The sequence below is a fragment of the Epinephelus lanceolatus genome, chromosome 19 (genome assembly GCF_041903045.1).
Source record: "Epinephelus lanceolatus isolate andai-2023 chromosome 19, ASM4190304v1, whole genome shotgun sequence".
Lineage (NCBI taxonomy): Eukaryota > Metazoa > Chordata > Actinopteri > Perciformes > Serranidae > Epinephelus > Epinephelus lanceolatus.
The window spans coordinates 6,907,654-6,920,288 of NC_135752.1; the positions used below are offsets into that span (position 1 = coordinate 6,907,654).

General features: G+C 39.4%; 1 protein-coding gene across 2 annotated transcripts in view; it reads right to left on the minus strand.

Annotated features, from left to right (window-relative positions):
• The window catches only part of pde8b (phosphodiesterase 8B), a 68,575-nt gene that overhangs the window by 12,361 nt on the left and 43,579 nt on the right, over positions 1-12,635 (minus strand). For both annotated transcript variants that reach the window (XM_033647738.2, XM_033647740.2), the window contains exons 11-16: positions 8,206-8,257; positions 6,378-6,455; positions 5,770-5,846; positions 4,347-4,511; positions 2,650-2,695; positions 1,805-1,934 (exon numbers count right to left, since the gene is read on the minus strand). In XM_033647738.2, the coding sequence (XP_033503629.1) occupies positions 1,805-1,934; positions 2,650-2,695; positions 4,347-4,511; positions 5,770-5,846; positions 6,378-6,455; positions 8,206-8,257 (548 nt within the window). The remainder of the gene's footprint in view (positions 1-1,804; positions 1,935-2,649; positions 2,696-4,346; positions 4,512-5,769; positions 5,847-6,377; positions 6,456-8,205; positions 8,258-12,635) is intronic.

Consider the following 12,635-nt stretch of genomic DNA (forward strand, 5'->3'; position numbering starts at 1 on the left):
TTGCTTCATCATGGTGTCTTTGTTATCCCTTCTTCTGACATCCTCATATTTTTTGCACATGTAGTATTATTTCATTATTAGCTGAATTTCTTTGACTCACGTGGGTCATTAATTGACATTTGCTTTGCTGTAACTTAGAAATATGAGAAAATGTGTCTTTCTGTGGGTGGAAGAATATAAATACAGCTATCATGTCTGTATGTTAAATATGAAGCTACAGCAAGGAGATGGTTAGATTAGCTTAGTTTAAAGACTATAAGCTGGGGAACACAGCTTTCCCAGCTCTGCCCAAAGGTATCTCAAATAAGTGCAAAAATGACACGTTGAAGTGTGGTTGATGCCAGAATTGATGGTTCAGAGGGACAGAGGAGGGATACATTATACTGGATCCTTCTGTAACTGGCTAAAGTGTTCAATCATAGCGAATGAGGCACGAAATCCCTGGGAAAACTAGAATTACAGTTTACAGTTTATATCCATGTCTGTTTAGACTCAATGTAGCCATGACAGTATACAATGCTTCACATATGAATGTTGCTGCAAAGAAGCTGCAAATTCTAAAACATGGATGCTTCTCACACATCTTCAACCCAGCAGCACAGAAGATCTATACAATCAGCACAATTTAAGGTGGACACCTAAGATTCAGTATCAGACCAAATGTTTCCCCTTCTGTTCCTGATTTGTGATGCTGAATAATATGACCATAACCCTGGACCGCCACATTCTAATTAATTCATCCTTTAGTCCAAGATGACATTTATGCCAAATTGAAGATAGTTCCCTCAGGACTTGTTAATATATCGCACTCCCAAAAATGAGATGAATGTGAGGTCACAATGACCTTTGACCACTAAAATTCTAATCTGTTCATGCCTCAGTCCAAGTGGACGACTGTGCCAAATTTGAAGAGATTCCCTCAAGGTGTTCATGAGACATTACATACATGCGAATGGGAAGGATGTGAGGCCACGGTGACCTTTGACCACTAAAATCGAATCAGTTCATCCTCGAGTCCAAATTGGCGTTTGTGTCAACTTTGAAGAAATTCCTTTAAGGCATTTTTGAGATATTGCATTAATGAGAATGGGATGTAAGCAAGGTCAGAGTGGCTTTAGCCTTTTACCAACAAAATATAATCAGTTCATCTTGGACAACTGTACCAAATTTGAAGAAATTCCCTTAAGATGTTCTTGACATGTCTCTTAAATGTATGTTTGTCCGTCCATCCGTCCATCTGTCTGCATACGTACAGATGGACAGACAGAGGACATGTTAATATATTACCTCTGGCCATGGTTATCGCCAGCGTGGAGGCATAAAAATGACAAGGATCACGGCTCCACATTCAGGGGTTTAAACACCAACCTTGTGGTTTTAAGGTGGGTTCATGTGAAATGCTCTTTTATGAACGTGTTTTTAATGTTGTCTGGAAACCTATTGTTTCCAGTCTTTATGCTAAGCTAAACTAAGTGGCTGCTGTAGCTTCATATTTACCATCCAAATATAATAGTAGCACTGATCTTCACATTTCTCAAGGAGAGAAAGAAGTAAAAGTGACAAAGTGACTGTGATCATCAACATATTTGGTTTCCTTCATTATTCACAAGAAACAGAAGAGATTTAACCAGATTTTTGAAGACAGGAAGACATCAATTGCCAATTTTGAGAATGTAAAATATGTGTAATAATTGAGTAATAACTCAATGAAATGATCACCAAGCAACAGGCAATATATTGCCTTTTCAGAATCAAAAACAATGAGAGACCTTCTCCTAATTTTCAGGTTTCACCATCTTTGTACCTTTTGTGTGTAGCTGCCTCTAGCTCCAGGATGTTGAACTCCCAGCACTCCTCATCATTCAGCATCTCGGCGATGGATGGAGGAACGTCATTCAGAGTGACTGGGATGGCCAGCTGGCTCTGGCTCATATCTAGCAGATAGACAGAAGTGAATGCGCACACACACACACACACACACACACACACACACACACACGCAGTTCAAGGTGATATGACCATAAAAGGGGTAAACCGAGAGGGAGCTCTGTGTGTGATTTGATGGATAAATAATAAATGTCTGTACCAGCCATGGCTCTCTAACATCTATTTACACGTGCAAACATTGTGGCTAAGTGTCTTACTTTGTAAATCTGGCTCCTAAGACTATGGCAGAGAGATGGTGTGTGATAAGATTGTTTAAAGAATTTTATGTGAGCAAAAGTAGCTGCAGCTCTCAGATAACAACTCTGTTTCCAACTTAAGGAAAAAGAAGTACATTTCTTGGAAAGTAGACTCATGATTTAGATCTTCTCTCAGTTCAGTGCTCTTACGACTTAAATCATTATAATTGGGTTACATAATAAACTCATATGGAAGAATTCACACACTACAAAGCCACATTCATCATGACAATAAGCGCTAAATGAATAATATTTATTCATAAGATTCACTCAAGGCAGCAGACCTCATGTTCCATAAGCTCTGATAATGTTGTATTATGAAAGCATATTAGTTGTACAGTGAGTGAAAGCATTGTGGGTGAGCAGGGCCTATAAGAGGTAATTATATTGTATCACTACTATTATCATATTGTATTATATTAACACATGATCGCTGATGTAATGTGATAATTCTTTAAAAACTTACTTTTGCAGAAGACGTATTCATTCCCAGAGAGTCTGCGCAGCCCATCCTGAAGAGAAAAACAAAAACAAGAAGTGGTTGAATTAATTATAAAAAAACCCACTCTGAATGGCCTTTGGTTCATCTAAAGCTAATAACCTATCTGTCATCAAGCGCTTTAGATCCATAGTGCCATAGCTAGATTTTTTTTTTTCTATCAATCTTTGACCACCAAATTCTTGTTGTTCTTGTATTGTTGAGTCAAACTTGATGTTTGTGTAAAATTTGAAAAAAATTCCCTCAAGGGGTTCTTGAGACATTGCATTCACGAGAATGAGATGAACGCAAGGTCACAGTGACCTTGACCTTTGACCACCAAAATCTAATCAGTTCATGTGGACATTCATCCAAAATTTGAAGAAATTCCTTCAAGGAGTTCTTTAGAACGTGTTTGCGAGAATTGAATGTGCATAGGCCTATGTATGTATGGATGAGCAACCTGAAAACATAATGTCGGCGGCCATGACTACTGTCGGCATGAAGCCATAAAAACAGCTCACAGAGTAAGCAGAGTGGCTGGTAGGTTAAGCAAATCTCACAGAATTTCACATATTTTACCATCATTTGGCTGGTGGCTGGTGATAGTATCTAACCCTGCCCTTCGGCATTGATTGGCTGTTGCTGCCACAGTCTGATTCTAGCGAATGCCATTAGAGACAGTAGGAGGGGCATGATTTAATTTGTTTCCCATTTTCATATGGTTTCTCACAGGACTGACCAGGGTCCAGATGTGGGCTAAGAGGCAATTGGGATTGTTGACAGCAGCCTTCCAACAGTAGGAGTGTTTTCCAAAGCCACTGCTAAGGATATACCTAATGCTACAGAGCAGTCAGGTATTTATAAAATACCTGTATTTGTGATATTTTTATATATTTCTTTTAGAAAAAGTTCAGTAATTTCCTGAAAAAGTTGGTCACTGTAGTTTTTATCAAGCCTTACTCAAACAGGAGTAAATAGTGCATTTGTTGGGAACTATTTTCAGCGGTGGATTAATCCACACTTGGTGCTCTAGTGAGTATTTGTGGCAGCAGGAAGGAGTTTGTGGGTTTGTGTTGGAAAAAAAATAGAGTGTTGTTGTGCTCATGGTAATGAAGGAACATGTCAGCCAATGCAACAGTGTGCCTTAATGTGTTCTTAATAGTTTTTGGCCAACAGTGGAGCTCTATGGCAAAGAGGACGAAGACATACAATACTTGTTAGAAGAATCAGTTCATTGTTGGTTTTGTTATTTTCATGGGACTTGTGGACAAAAATAAAATATTAAAGAATATGCCTTGAAAATGCATGATCTGGGATACAAAAGGCCTCCTTTTTGGAAGTTTCTGCAGTCAGCTGATGGATCTGAAAACTTGCAGTAAACTCTTTTGTGGAGACATGAACATCTAAATGCAGTGACTCACCTCATAGTTGGTGTTACTCAACAAATTTAAAAACAAATAAATAAACAAAGACTCTGCTGGCACTCCAAAAATACAGATTTGCTTTTGGAAGCCAAAAACTTCTTGGTTCAACAAGAATGCATGTTCAATTTCATATGCATGAGGTAAGAACATTTTTACAGCGTGATTAGACATAGACTACTTCAAACTTTTCTCCTTATAAAGAGCTTCAGGCATTTAATTATGAATGAGATCAAAAGCTTTATCTATACTGCTTCTTACACTCATTAGTCCCCCAACCAGGTCATTGGTGTGAGGGTCATCTTCTTTAGAGGCAAGCTGAGGAGAGTAGAGCTCGGTGGTTCTCAGGATCTCCAACACCCGATCCAAAGCCTCAGCCACTGTCACCGGACTGCTTTCCTGGGCTGCGTTGATGATGTTTATTACCTGGGGAGGAGGAAAAAGAAAAGTCTCCATTTCTGCTGCAAAACAGACACCACATACAAACACTTGACAGAGAGCCCTCTGCAAGATATGCCTTCAAACAGAGCACCCCTTTCTTTGTGCATGTGTCATGGAAATTTGCATGTGATGCTGGAGAAATCTTATCTGGGGCTAAAAGGCTTAAAAAAAGCTGCTCCTCAAACACACAAGAGCATCACAGGACCGGCAGTAGGACAGTGAGCAGGACAATGTGTGCACTGTATATTGTATATTATCAAAGTGTGATCCAGCCTCCAGCTTGACCTGGGTTTATTACTGCTCACAGCATCTGCTCCTTAGAACTTCTAGATCATGATCAGTGCAGAAGGAAGTGTGCATCTACTGCTTGCTCACCTAGCACTAACATTACAGCTCAGCTGAGGAGGACGGCATTAATGTTTACATCTCGCACTGTCGCGAGCATGAGCCCCTCATCCATGAGTAGCTGCACACTTCCTTCTGTGCAGTGATAAGGTTGGTGGATCTAGTTCGGAAGAAAGCAAATAGTTCCTACATGAAACTGCTCACAACAAGCTTATCTTGACTAACTAGGTCATGATTTCTGGAAAGAGACATTGCTGTTGTGTTTTTCAAATGTAGTACCATCTAGTTCCATTATACTTAAGAGAAGGCAGACATCCCTATGGCTGATATCTCCAAGACTGATCTCATGTTCCAGTTAAGGTGCTACCATGAACCTGTGTGCACTGGCTGATGTGAAACAAGCTGGTTATGAGCCATAAGAAACTTGTTGGTGGGACTCCAACATGTACAAGCTGACGACTGCTGCTGGAGAAATGATTCCTGCACTAGAAGAAACATTTGTGTTTCAAAGCGCTTAAGGCAAGACTTGCATAACGGATTCAGTATGAAATTGTTCATTGGAAGATAGCCACTGCAGATGACAGTTTTTCCTTTAACCCTTTCATGGTCAACTATTAATATTTTAGACTTCAAAATCTATTCTATGCAGTGTGGTTTCAGAGAGAGAAAAGGTGAGCTAGTTTTACGACGACTCGATTTATTTCACTTTAATAGAAAAAAGAAATATGTAGATTGTTGAAAATGCACTGTTACCATACATCTATATCATTATACTATCTATACTGTTTAGTAAAGGCTCATAGTAAGTCTGTGTGGTTATTTAAAAAAATATTGTTAGTGCCCAAAAAGGAATAGTAATTTGTCCAATACTCTTCTCTGGGTGCTCAAAGCAGCATACCTTTGTGATGGGAGCCTCAATAGTCATGGAGTGAATCTTGGCAACAGAGGAATATCTTCGATTCTGTAAACTGGGAGCTGCAATTAAAACAAAAAGAAGAAGATTTTATGTATTGTGATGGTGTGGCTTACTGATCGTCAGCCTGTATAATCTATTAGTTAATGTCATTAATACTGTAACTGCAAGAATATACATCACAGGGCCTGACAATGTTAGCCCTCATTAAAAAAAAAGATACATAGAAAATGTACAAAATTTAAATATAGAGCAAATTCTAATAAAAGAGTAATTAAGGACAAGAAGTGAAAGAAGGAAAGTGGTTTGATTAAAGAAGAAGCTCTGCTGAGACACCTGAAAATAGCAGCAGCTGTGTCAATGTGAGCTGAGGAGGGAGGCATGTAATGTCATCAGCCCACAACATCTCTCTTTAGGATCCCTTTAATTCAAGTTCCAACTATAACACAGTCTGACTCACCTCTTATCATCTCCCTATTCTTCCTTTGTGTCTTTGATTTGACTTTATTACCTGTCGTTTTCTGCATTACTGGAGCTCCATTCATTCAGACTGGAGCTCAAATTAAAACAGAATAGATTCTGAATGGTCTTACCATCACTACTGCGAGAGCTGAGTGATCTGGCATCAATTGAATCTTTCCTCCTGTCGCGGTGACGTAGAGAATGGCACTCTGTGCAGGGGCAGAAGGAAGACAGGGACATTAAATGCACAGTATGTTTAGACTGATGGAGGGACAGATTTATACTGATATTGGTGAATCTCGGTGTTCCTCGTCTTCTGGAGCATTTCTAAATCTTGCCCCAGTTTTAGCCTTCCGTGTATGATCATTAATTCTGAGCCATAGAGCTATTGTAGGGATCCATTTACTCTGAAAAACAAGCACTGAACCATCTTTGAAAAATCCAGGAGGACATTTAACAAGACTTATAACAGTTCCAAAAATATAATATAACCATCTGGATGAAAAAATATTCTGTCTCCTGCGTGCAGTGGCGCCCCCAAAAATGTTGCACAGGGTTGGCTAGATGGGGCCACTGAAAAGCTTGGCATGGCACACCAAAGACCCAAAGCCATGAGCAATTTTCAGGAATTTGATTATGCTGTTTCAGTATATAGGCTAGATGAAAATTACGTCAATATATAGAGTCAGGAAATTGCATATAGGTGACATAGGTTTCTTATTTTACAGTTATAATTACAAATATTTGATGTGCATAGACTAATGCTGGTACAGTTAACAACTTGACTTCCATAACAATCCTGTTTTAATGTGTTATGTATTTATTTGATGAATTATTGTTCTTCAGAGAGGCTGGTTGTCCTCTTCCTTAAAAAGACAAATATACAGCTTTAATCTAAAGTAGGACATTGATTGTAGGGAATACAACATTTAATGGGAACAAGCTTTTAAAAGTTTAGGGGAGACTTGTGGGTACCCATAGAACCCATTTTTATTTAGCTATCTTGAGGTGAAAGATCAAGGGACCTCTTTGAAAGTGGCCATGCCAGTTGTATTTTGCCTAACTTTGGAGCATGATTTAGCCCCCTTCTCGTCAAGCTATGGCGACATGGTTGGTACCAGTGGATGCATTAGGTTATCAAGTCTGACAGGATACCACTATGTTTGTGCTAGCAATTAGTGTGCTAAAGTCTCTTTAAGACAGTAATGTTGGCCTCCAAATATTTCATACCCCCCACCCCCCAGGCGTGGCACCAGCCTCTTTGATCAAAAAATAATTCATAATCCCAAATTACAACTCTTGTTTTCTAATCCAGATAGCCAGAGCTAAAATATGTCAGTACTCATTTTGTATATCCATCCACAACCTGTTATACATGAACACGGTGTAAAATTAACTTTTTTCGTCTACCAGTCAAATGGCTTGTGAATATTCAGATTTTACCAGCCACTTGCATATTTTATCAGCATTTGGCTGGTGGATGGTGCTAATTTTGTACATTATACATGAGTATGTCACATACAAAATTAGAAATGTAGTGAGAAAAGGAAATGTTGCATGGGGAAAACAGGGAATAGATAAATGTTTAAATGTGTGCCAAGACCAAAAAGAAAAAGAAGAATACACTTCTGACTTTTTAAACCAACAGACAGGAGGTTAAAGGAACAGTATAAAGCTATTTCTTTATATCTACCCTTCCCTTAAGTACCAACTAACAATATTATTAACTGCAGTTATTTTTTTACTTGTCTAATAACCTTTTACCATACTCTGTCAGTTTCGTTCCCCATAGCTTAGCCCTGTGATCCAAATGTGACGTCAGTAGACAGGAGTAATAGACTGAGGCTAATCAAAATAATGCTGTTCTATAGTCATCTACAAAGATCTAGATAAAACTATAGGCCTACCTGTCCAATAAAAAGGCTGCAGCAACATTAAAAATATGGTATAATCAGTTACCTGACTGAGAATGTTCCCCGCTGCATCTCTCCTCCTTGTTGAGCTTGTGGACCTGACAGAGAGAGAGAGCAGGAGCTGATTAAAGTCAAGGTCTGGACAATGACCAAGAATCACTGCCGCTTCGCCTTCGCTGTGAGGAGCATAATCAGTCTAATTTCCTGTTCCTCGAAAGCAACACGCTGGCAGGATTACGTCTGTTGATTAAAGACTTAATGTGAGCCAGCGATTTGAGGTTTCTTTGTACTCTCAACAACCTGCTGTATGTAAAATAAATAAATGAATTACAATAAATATCAGGCACACAACAATGCCACTGCAACCTTTCTATCTGTTACTTTACTTTGAACTTTAAACCCTCAACTTCACGGTTTCTGGAGTTAAATTAGACGAAGCAATGTGCGTAGAAGATGAGGAGCTGAGCCCAAAACACAACACTAGAAGTGGACACCAAATACAAATTTGTAAATGTCTCTTTCCAGAATTCATGACCTGGTAGCTCAAGATAATCCACTGACCTTATTTAGAGCAGTTCAGGGAACTATTTTCTTTCTACCAAACTATACCCAGCAACCCTATCACAGTGCAGAAGGAAGCATGTATCTACTCATGGACGAGAGGCTTGTGGCAGCATGAGATGTCAACGTTAATGGCATCCTCCTCTGCTGAGGTGTAGCTCAGTGTAGCTTGGGTAAGCTAGCAGTAGATGCATGCTTCCTTCTGTGCGGTGATATGGTTGCTAGGCGTAATTTGGTGGAAAGAAAATAGTTCCTACATGAAAGTGCTCACAACAAGCTCTGTGGATTATCTTGGGTAACTGGGTCGTGATTTCTGGAAAAAGACATTGTTGTTGAGTATTTCAAATGAATTTTTAAGGCACCACAAGCTGAGTGCCATCTAGTTCCATTACACTGGAGAGACAGCAGACATTTCTATGGCTGATATCTCCAACTCTCACACCAAAACAGTCTAGATTGATAAATAGCACTACAGGTAAGAGATAAATATGTATTTTTGATTTTTTGGGTGAACAGTCACTTGTAATTCATGAGACTGATACATAAAGTTGCAATCTCAAAGATCTCCATTTGGTTTTATTTGGCAGCACCTTTGGCGATAAGCAATAATCAAAGTGTGTTTGTTGGCAGACTAAGGCTTGAAACCAGACTGGTGAATTTGTAAATATCAGCTCGTTTTATGAGCCTGCAGCTGATGAGATGAAAGGGTTATCACAGCATAGATGGTGTGTGTGTGTGTGTGTGTGTGTATGTGTGTGTGTGTGTGTATGTGTGTACATGTACTATATATGTTTTGGTGTGTGTGTGATTGTTAAAGCCTGTGTGTGATTTTTCCTGACAGATAGGCTAATTACTTAATACTTAACATTTACTCAAATGAAAATCTCAGAGATAATTACTTTAACAAATATAATAAAATGTAAAAAAAAAAACCTTTTACCAATACAGCACATTTTCCTCATGTTCATAACAACATATTTTCATGCAGGTGACAACTGGTACAGAACATCCTGTTAGTCACACTGAGGTTATGTAGATATGGATAAGTAGAGCCGGTTTAATCCAGTTACAGAAGATTTTCCTCACCCAGTGACTCACTGCACCTTTACATCTTGCTGACAGTGCACATGCACATTTATGTAATGATGAATATGTACATCCAAACATATTTATTCTTTTTTTAACGTACAAAAATCTTAAAATTTTAATTTTTATGCAGACAAAGTGGTCCCTGAAATATTTGTCAACATATTTCAGTTTTAGGATTTATGTCACTCTCACACAATTGCTCATTTTCTCGTTTCACAGCCTCCCTCTCTGAATTTCTAAGTGGCCTTGCTCTCAGGTCTCCAGTGCGTCCCATACTGAGTAAATAGGATTAAGAAAGTATAAACACTTCTAATGACATACAAGGTTGCCAGATTTGACTGGATACATCTTAATGGGCTTCTTGGGCTGCAAAGCACAAACAGACAGCTCAAAAACATCTTCTGAATTAACTCAACTAAAGCTGGGAAATAGTTGAGATTATGATGGCCCTTAATTGAGAGGGAAAGACAAACAAAACTGACCCTAAACCTGCTGTAAGTCTGGAGTGCTTAGACAAATACTGCTAACTAAACAACACAATGAAATGGAAACCGTGGTCTACAGCCAAACGTCTGGGTGGGAAGGGATGAGGAATAATGTGTGGTTTTAAGTGCTCAGAGGAAAATGCCCTAAGCAAGGATACAGTATCAGATCAGTACTATCCTGAAAGGACCTCTGTGGCCTCGCTTGTCAGATGGATAATAATGTCTTGGTAAAGATGTAGTACATGCCTCATCACATGATTCAGTTTAAAATGTCATCAAATACTTTTTCTCTCACTTTGCATCATATAACGTGCGCTAAAAAATGCATTAAAAAAAGGGGACACCCTGATAATACCATTCAGTTTGACGCTGCATGATTCAGGTTGTGGGGACAATTTTCCAGAATGGGATCAGTCACTGCCATGTCTAAGGATTCCCAATTCCAACAAGCAGGAATGAATGCCATTTGGCTCTGGCAGGCAGACGCCAACGGCTGACTCACCTTATGCCCACACGATGAAAGGAGCAACGAGCTAAAGCTAGTCTCTGTGCAGCTTTGCCTCAGGGTATAAATAGCCCTGGCGCCTGGCTGCTAGCCCTCCCAGGCCTAAGCGGGGGATCCTGGTGCTTAGCCGTAGCTTAGCATAGTATGACGTTATTGGCCTGGAACCCAGCTGAGAGCAGCGACACACACCTGCTTTGGAGTAAAGTGTGTGTGCTGCTCAGCAGAGCTGGAAGCCTGTGAGGCTACATATCCCGCTGAAGTATTTAAATCTGACACTTCAGTCTACAGTTCATTTGAAGTATTTATGTAACACTAACTGCCAGCAGAGTTTGCAATCCAGTTTGGACTCAGTCATTCATTTCTGCACCAGGCTTGATTGGGCCAAGCTGTGTTGAAGCATTAGGACTGCTGATGGACATTTGTTCAAGCTCCACAACAGAAAAAAAAACAACTCACTGTAATCTTCAAAAGTGGACTTATAAGTCTAAGTCTTTTGTAAATGATACTTTGTTGCAGCATTTTTTTCTCCAAACAGCTGCTAGTAAATTTGTAAACAAAGGATATATCATTTAAGCCTGCAAATCAACATTTTGGGCAGATTTGAGAGTAAGTGGTTTAAGATTTTTAAGTGTTGCTAATGTGCAGGCGGTATTTGGGCTCAAACACCGCAGGCAAAGAAAGAGTGATCCAGGTTAGAATTTTTTGGCATCAGATACCTGCCTGAATCAGTGATCAAACATCAAGATCTTTATTGACATTCTTGAGGGTCAAGCCTGACATTACCAGACTAAACTGCAAATGCTAATTATTCTGGAACCTCTTGATTCATTTTTAATTTCCAAGAGGAGTATCAACAGCTGTAGATCAAAGTGACTGTGGACGCAGTGGGGTAGATCAAGAACCAATCAGGGAAACAAAATATAGTGCTGTGCAACAGGCAAATGTAAACAGACTGAAACATGCAGAAATGAGCTGTGACAGTGTAGCATCAACATGTCTGTGAACAAGTGCTGCCTTTTTTGCCACCACAACTTGTAATACAGAAAGATCCACATCAGCTGCAGCCATCTTGGTTATTTTTCATAATGCCTCAATGACGCTCCTCTTTCCGCAGAAACAGAAATTCACAGAAAGGTTCCGCAAGTTGTCAGTCATTGTCTTAAACCCCATTTTAGATAAATGGTTGTGTTTGGTTGAATCTGTCTGAAAGGGTGGAGGCCTAGATGCATCGATCAGAGCAAATAAAACATGAGCTTTGTCTGTTTCTCAGGCTGGAGAGTCAGGCTCTTGTGTGACTTGTTGTGAGAACCTCTACTGTTCTCAGGAGGCCTCAAGAAAACCATCACTAAAGCCCCCTTTCCGCTAACATGAAACAGGTTATGTTCCAGATCTTGCAATTAATTTTGATTCATATGAAGCATTTCGATTAAAATGATATTGGCTCAGAACCTTAAAAGTTTGTTCCCAGCTGGAATTAAAAAAAAGCAAGTTTTCATTGACCTGAAATGTGAACCATGAGGACCTCAGCGGGTGTGACATATTTTGCCGATTGGACAGAGGATGTCTTTTTTTGTTTTGTTTTTTTGGATTAAACAAATTTCCGTAACTAATAAAAGCTTACGGGTTACTGATATAATTGACCATCTTGTCCTGCTGTTCACTTTCGCTGTGCATTGTACAATGCCCTCTTTTGATGACCCATCCTTGATTACAATGGTTCTGCTCAGAACTGCAGGAAACTTGGGCTAGTCACTAGGTAGCACAAAAGTTCCAAGAATCCTAAATGGAACTGGATCAAAAACCAGAGCTAATTTGGTGGAAAAGGGGTGTGAGTAC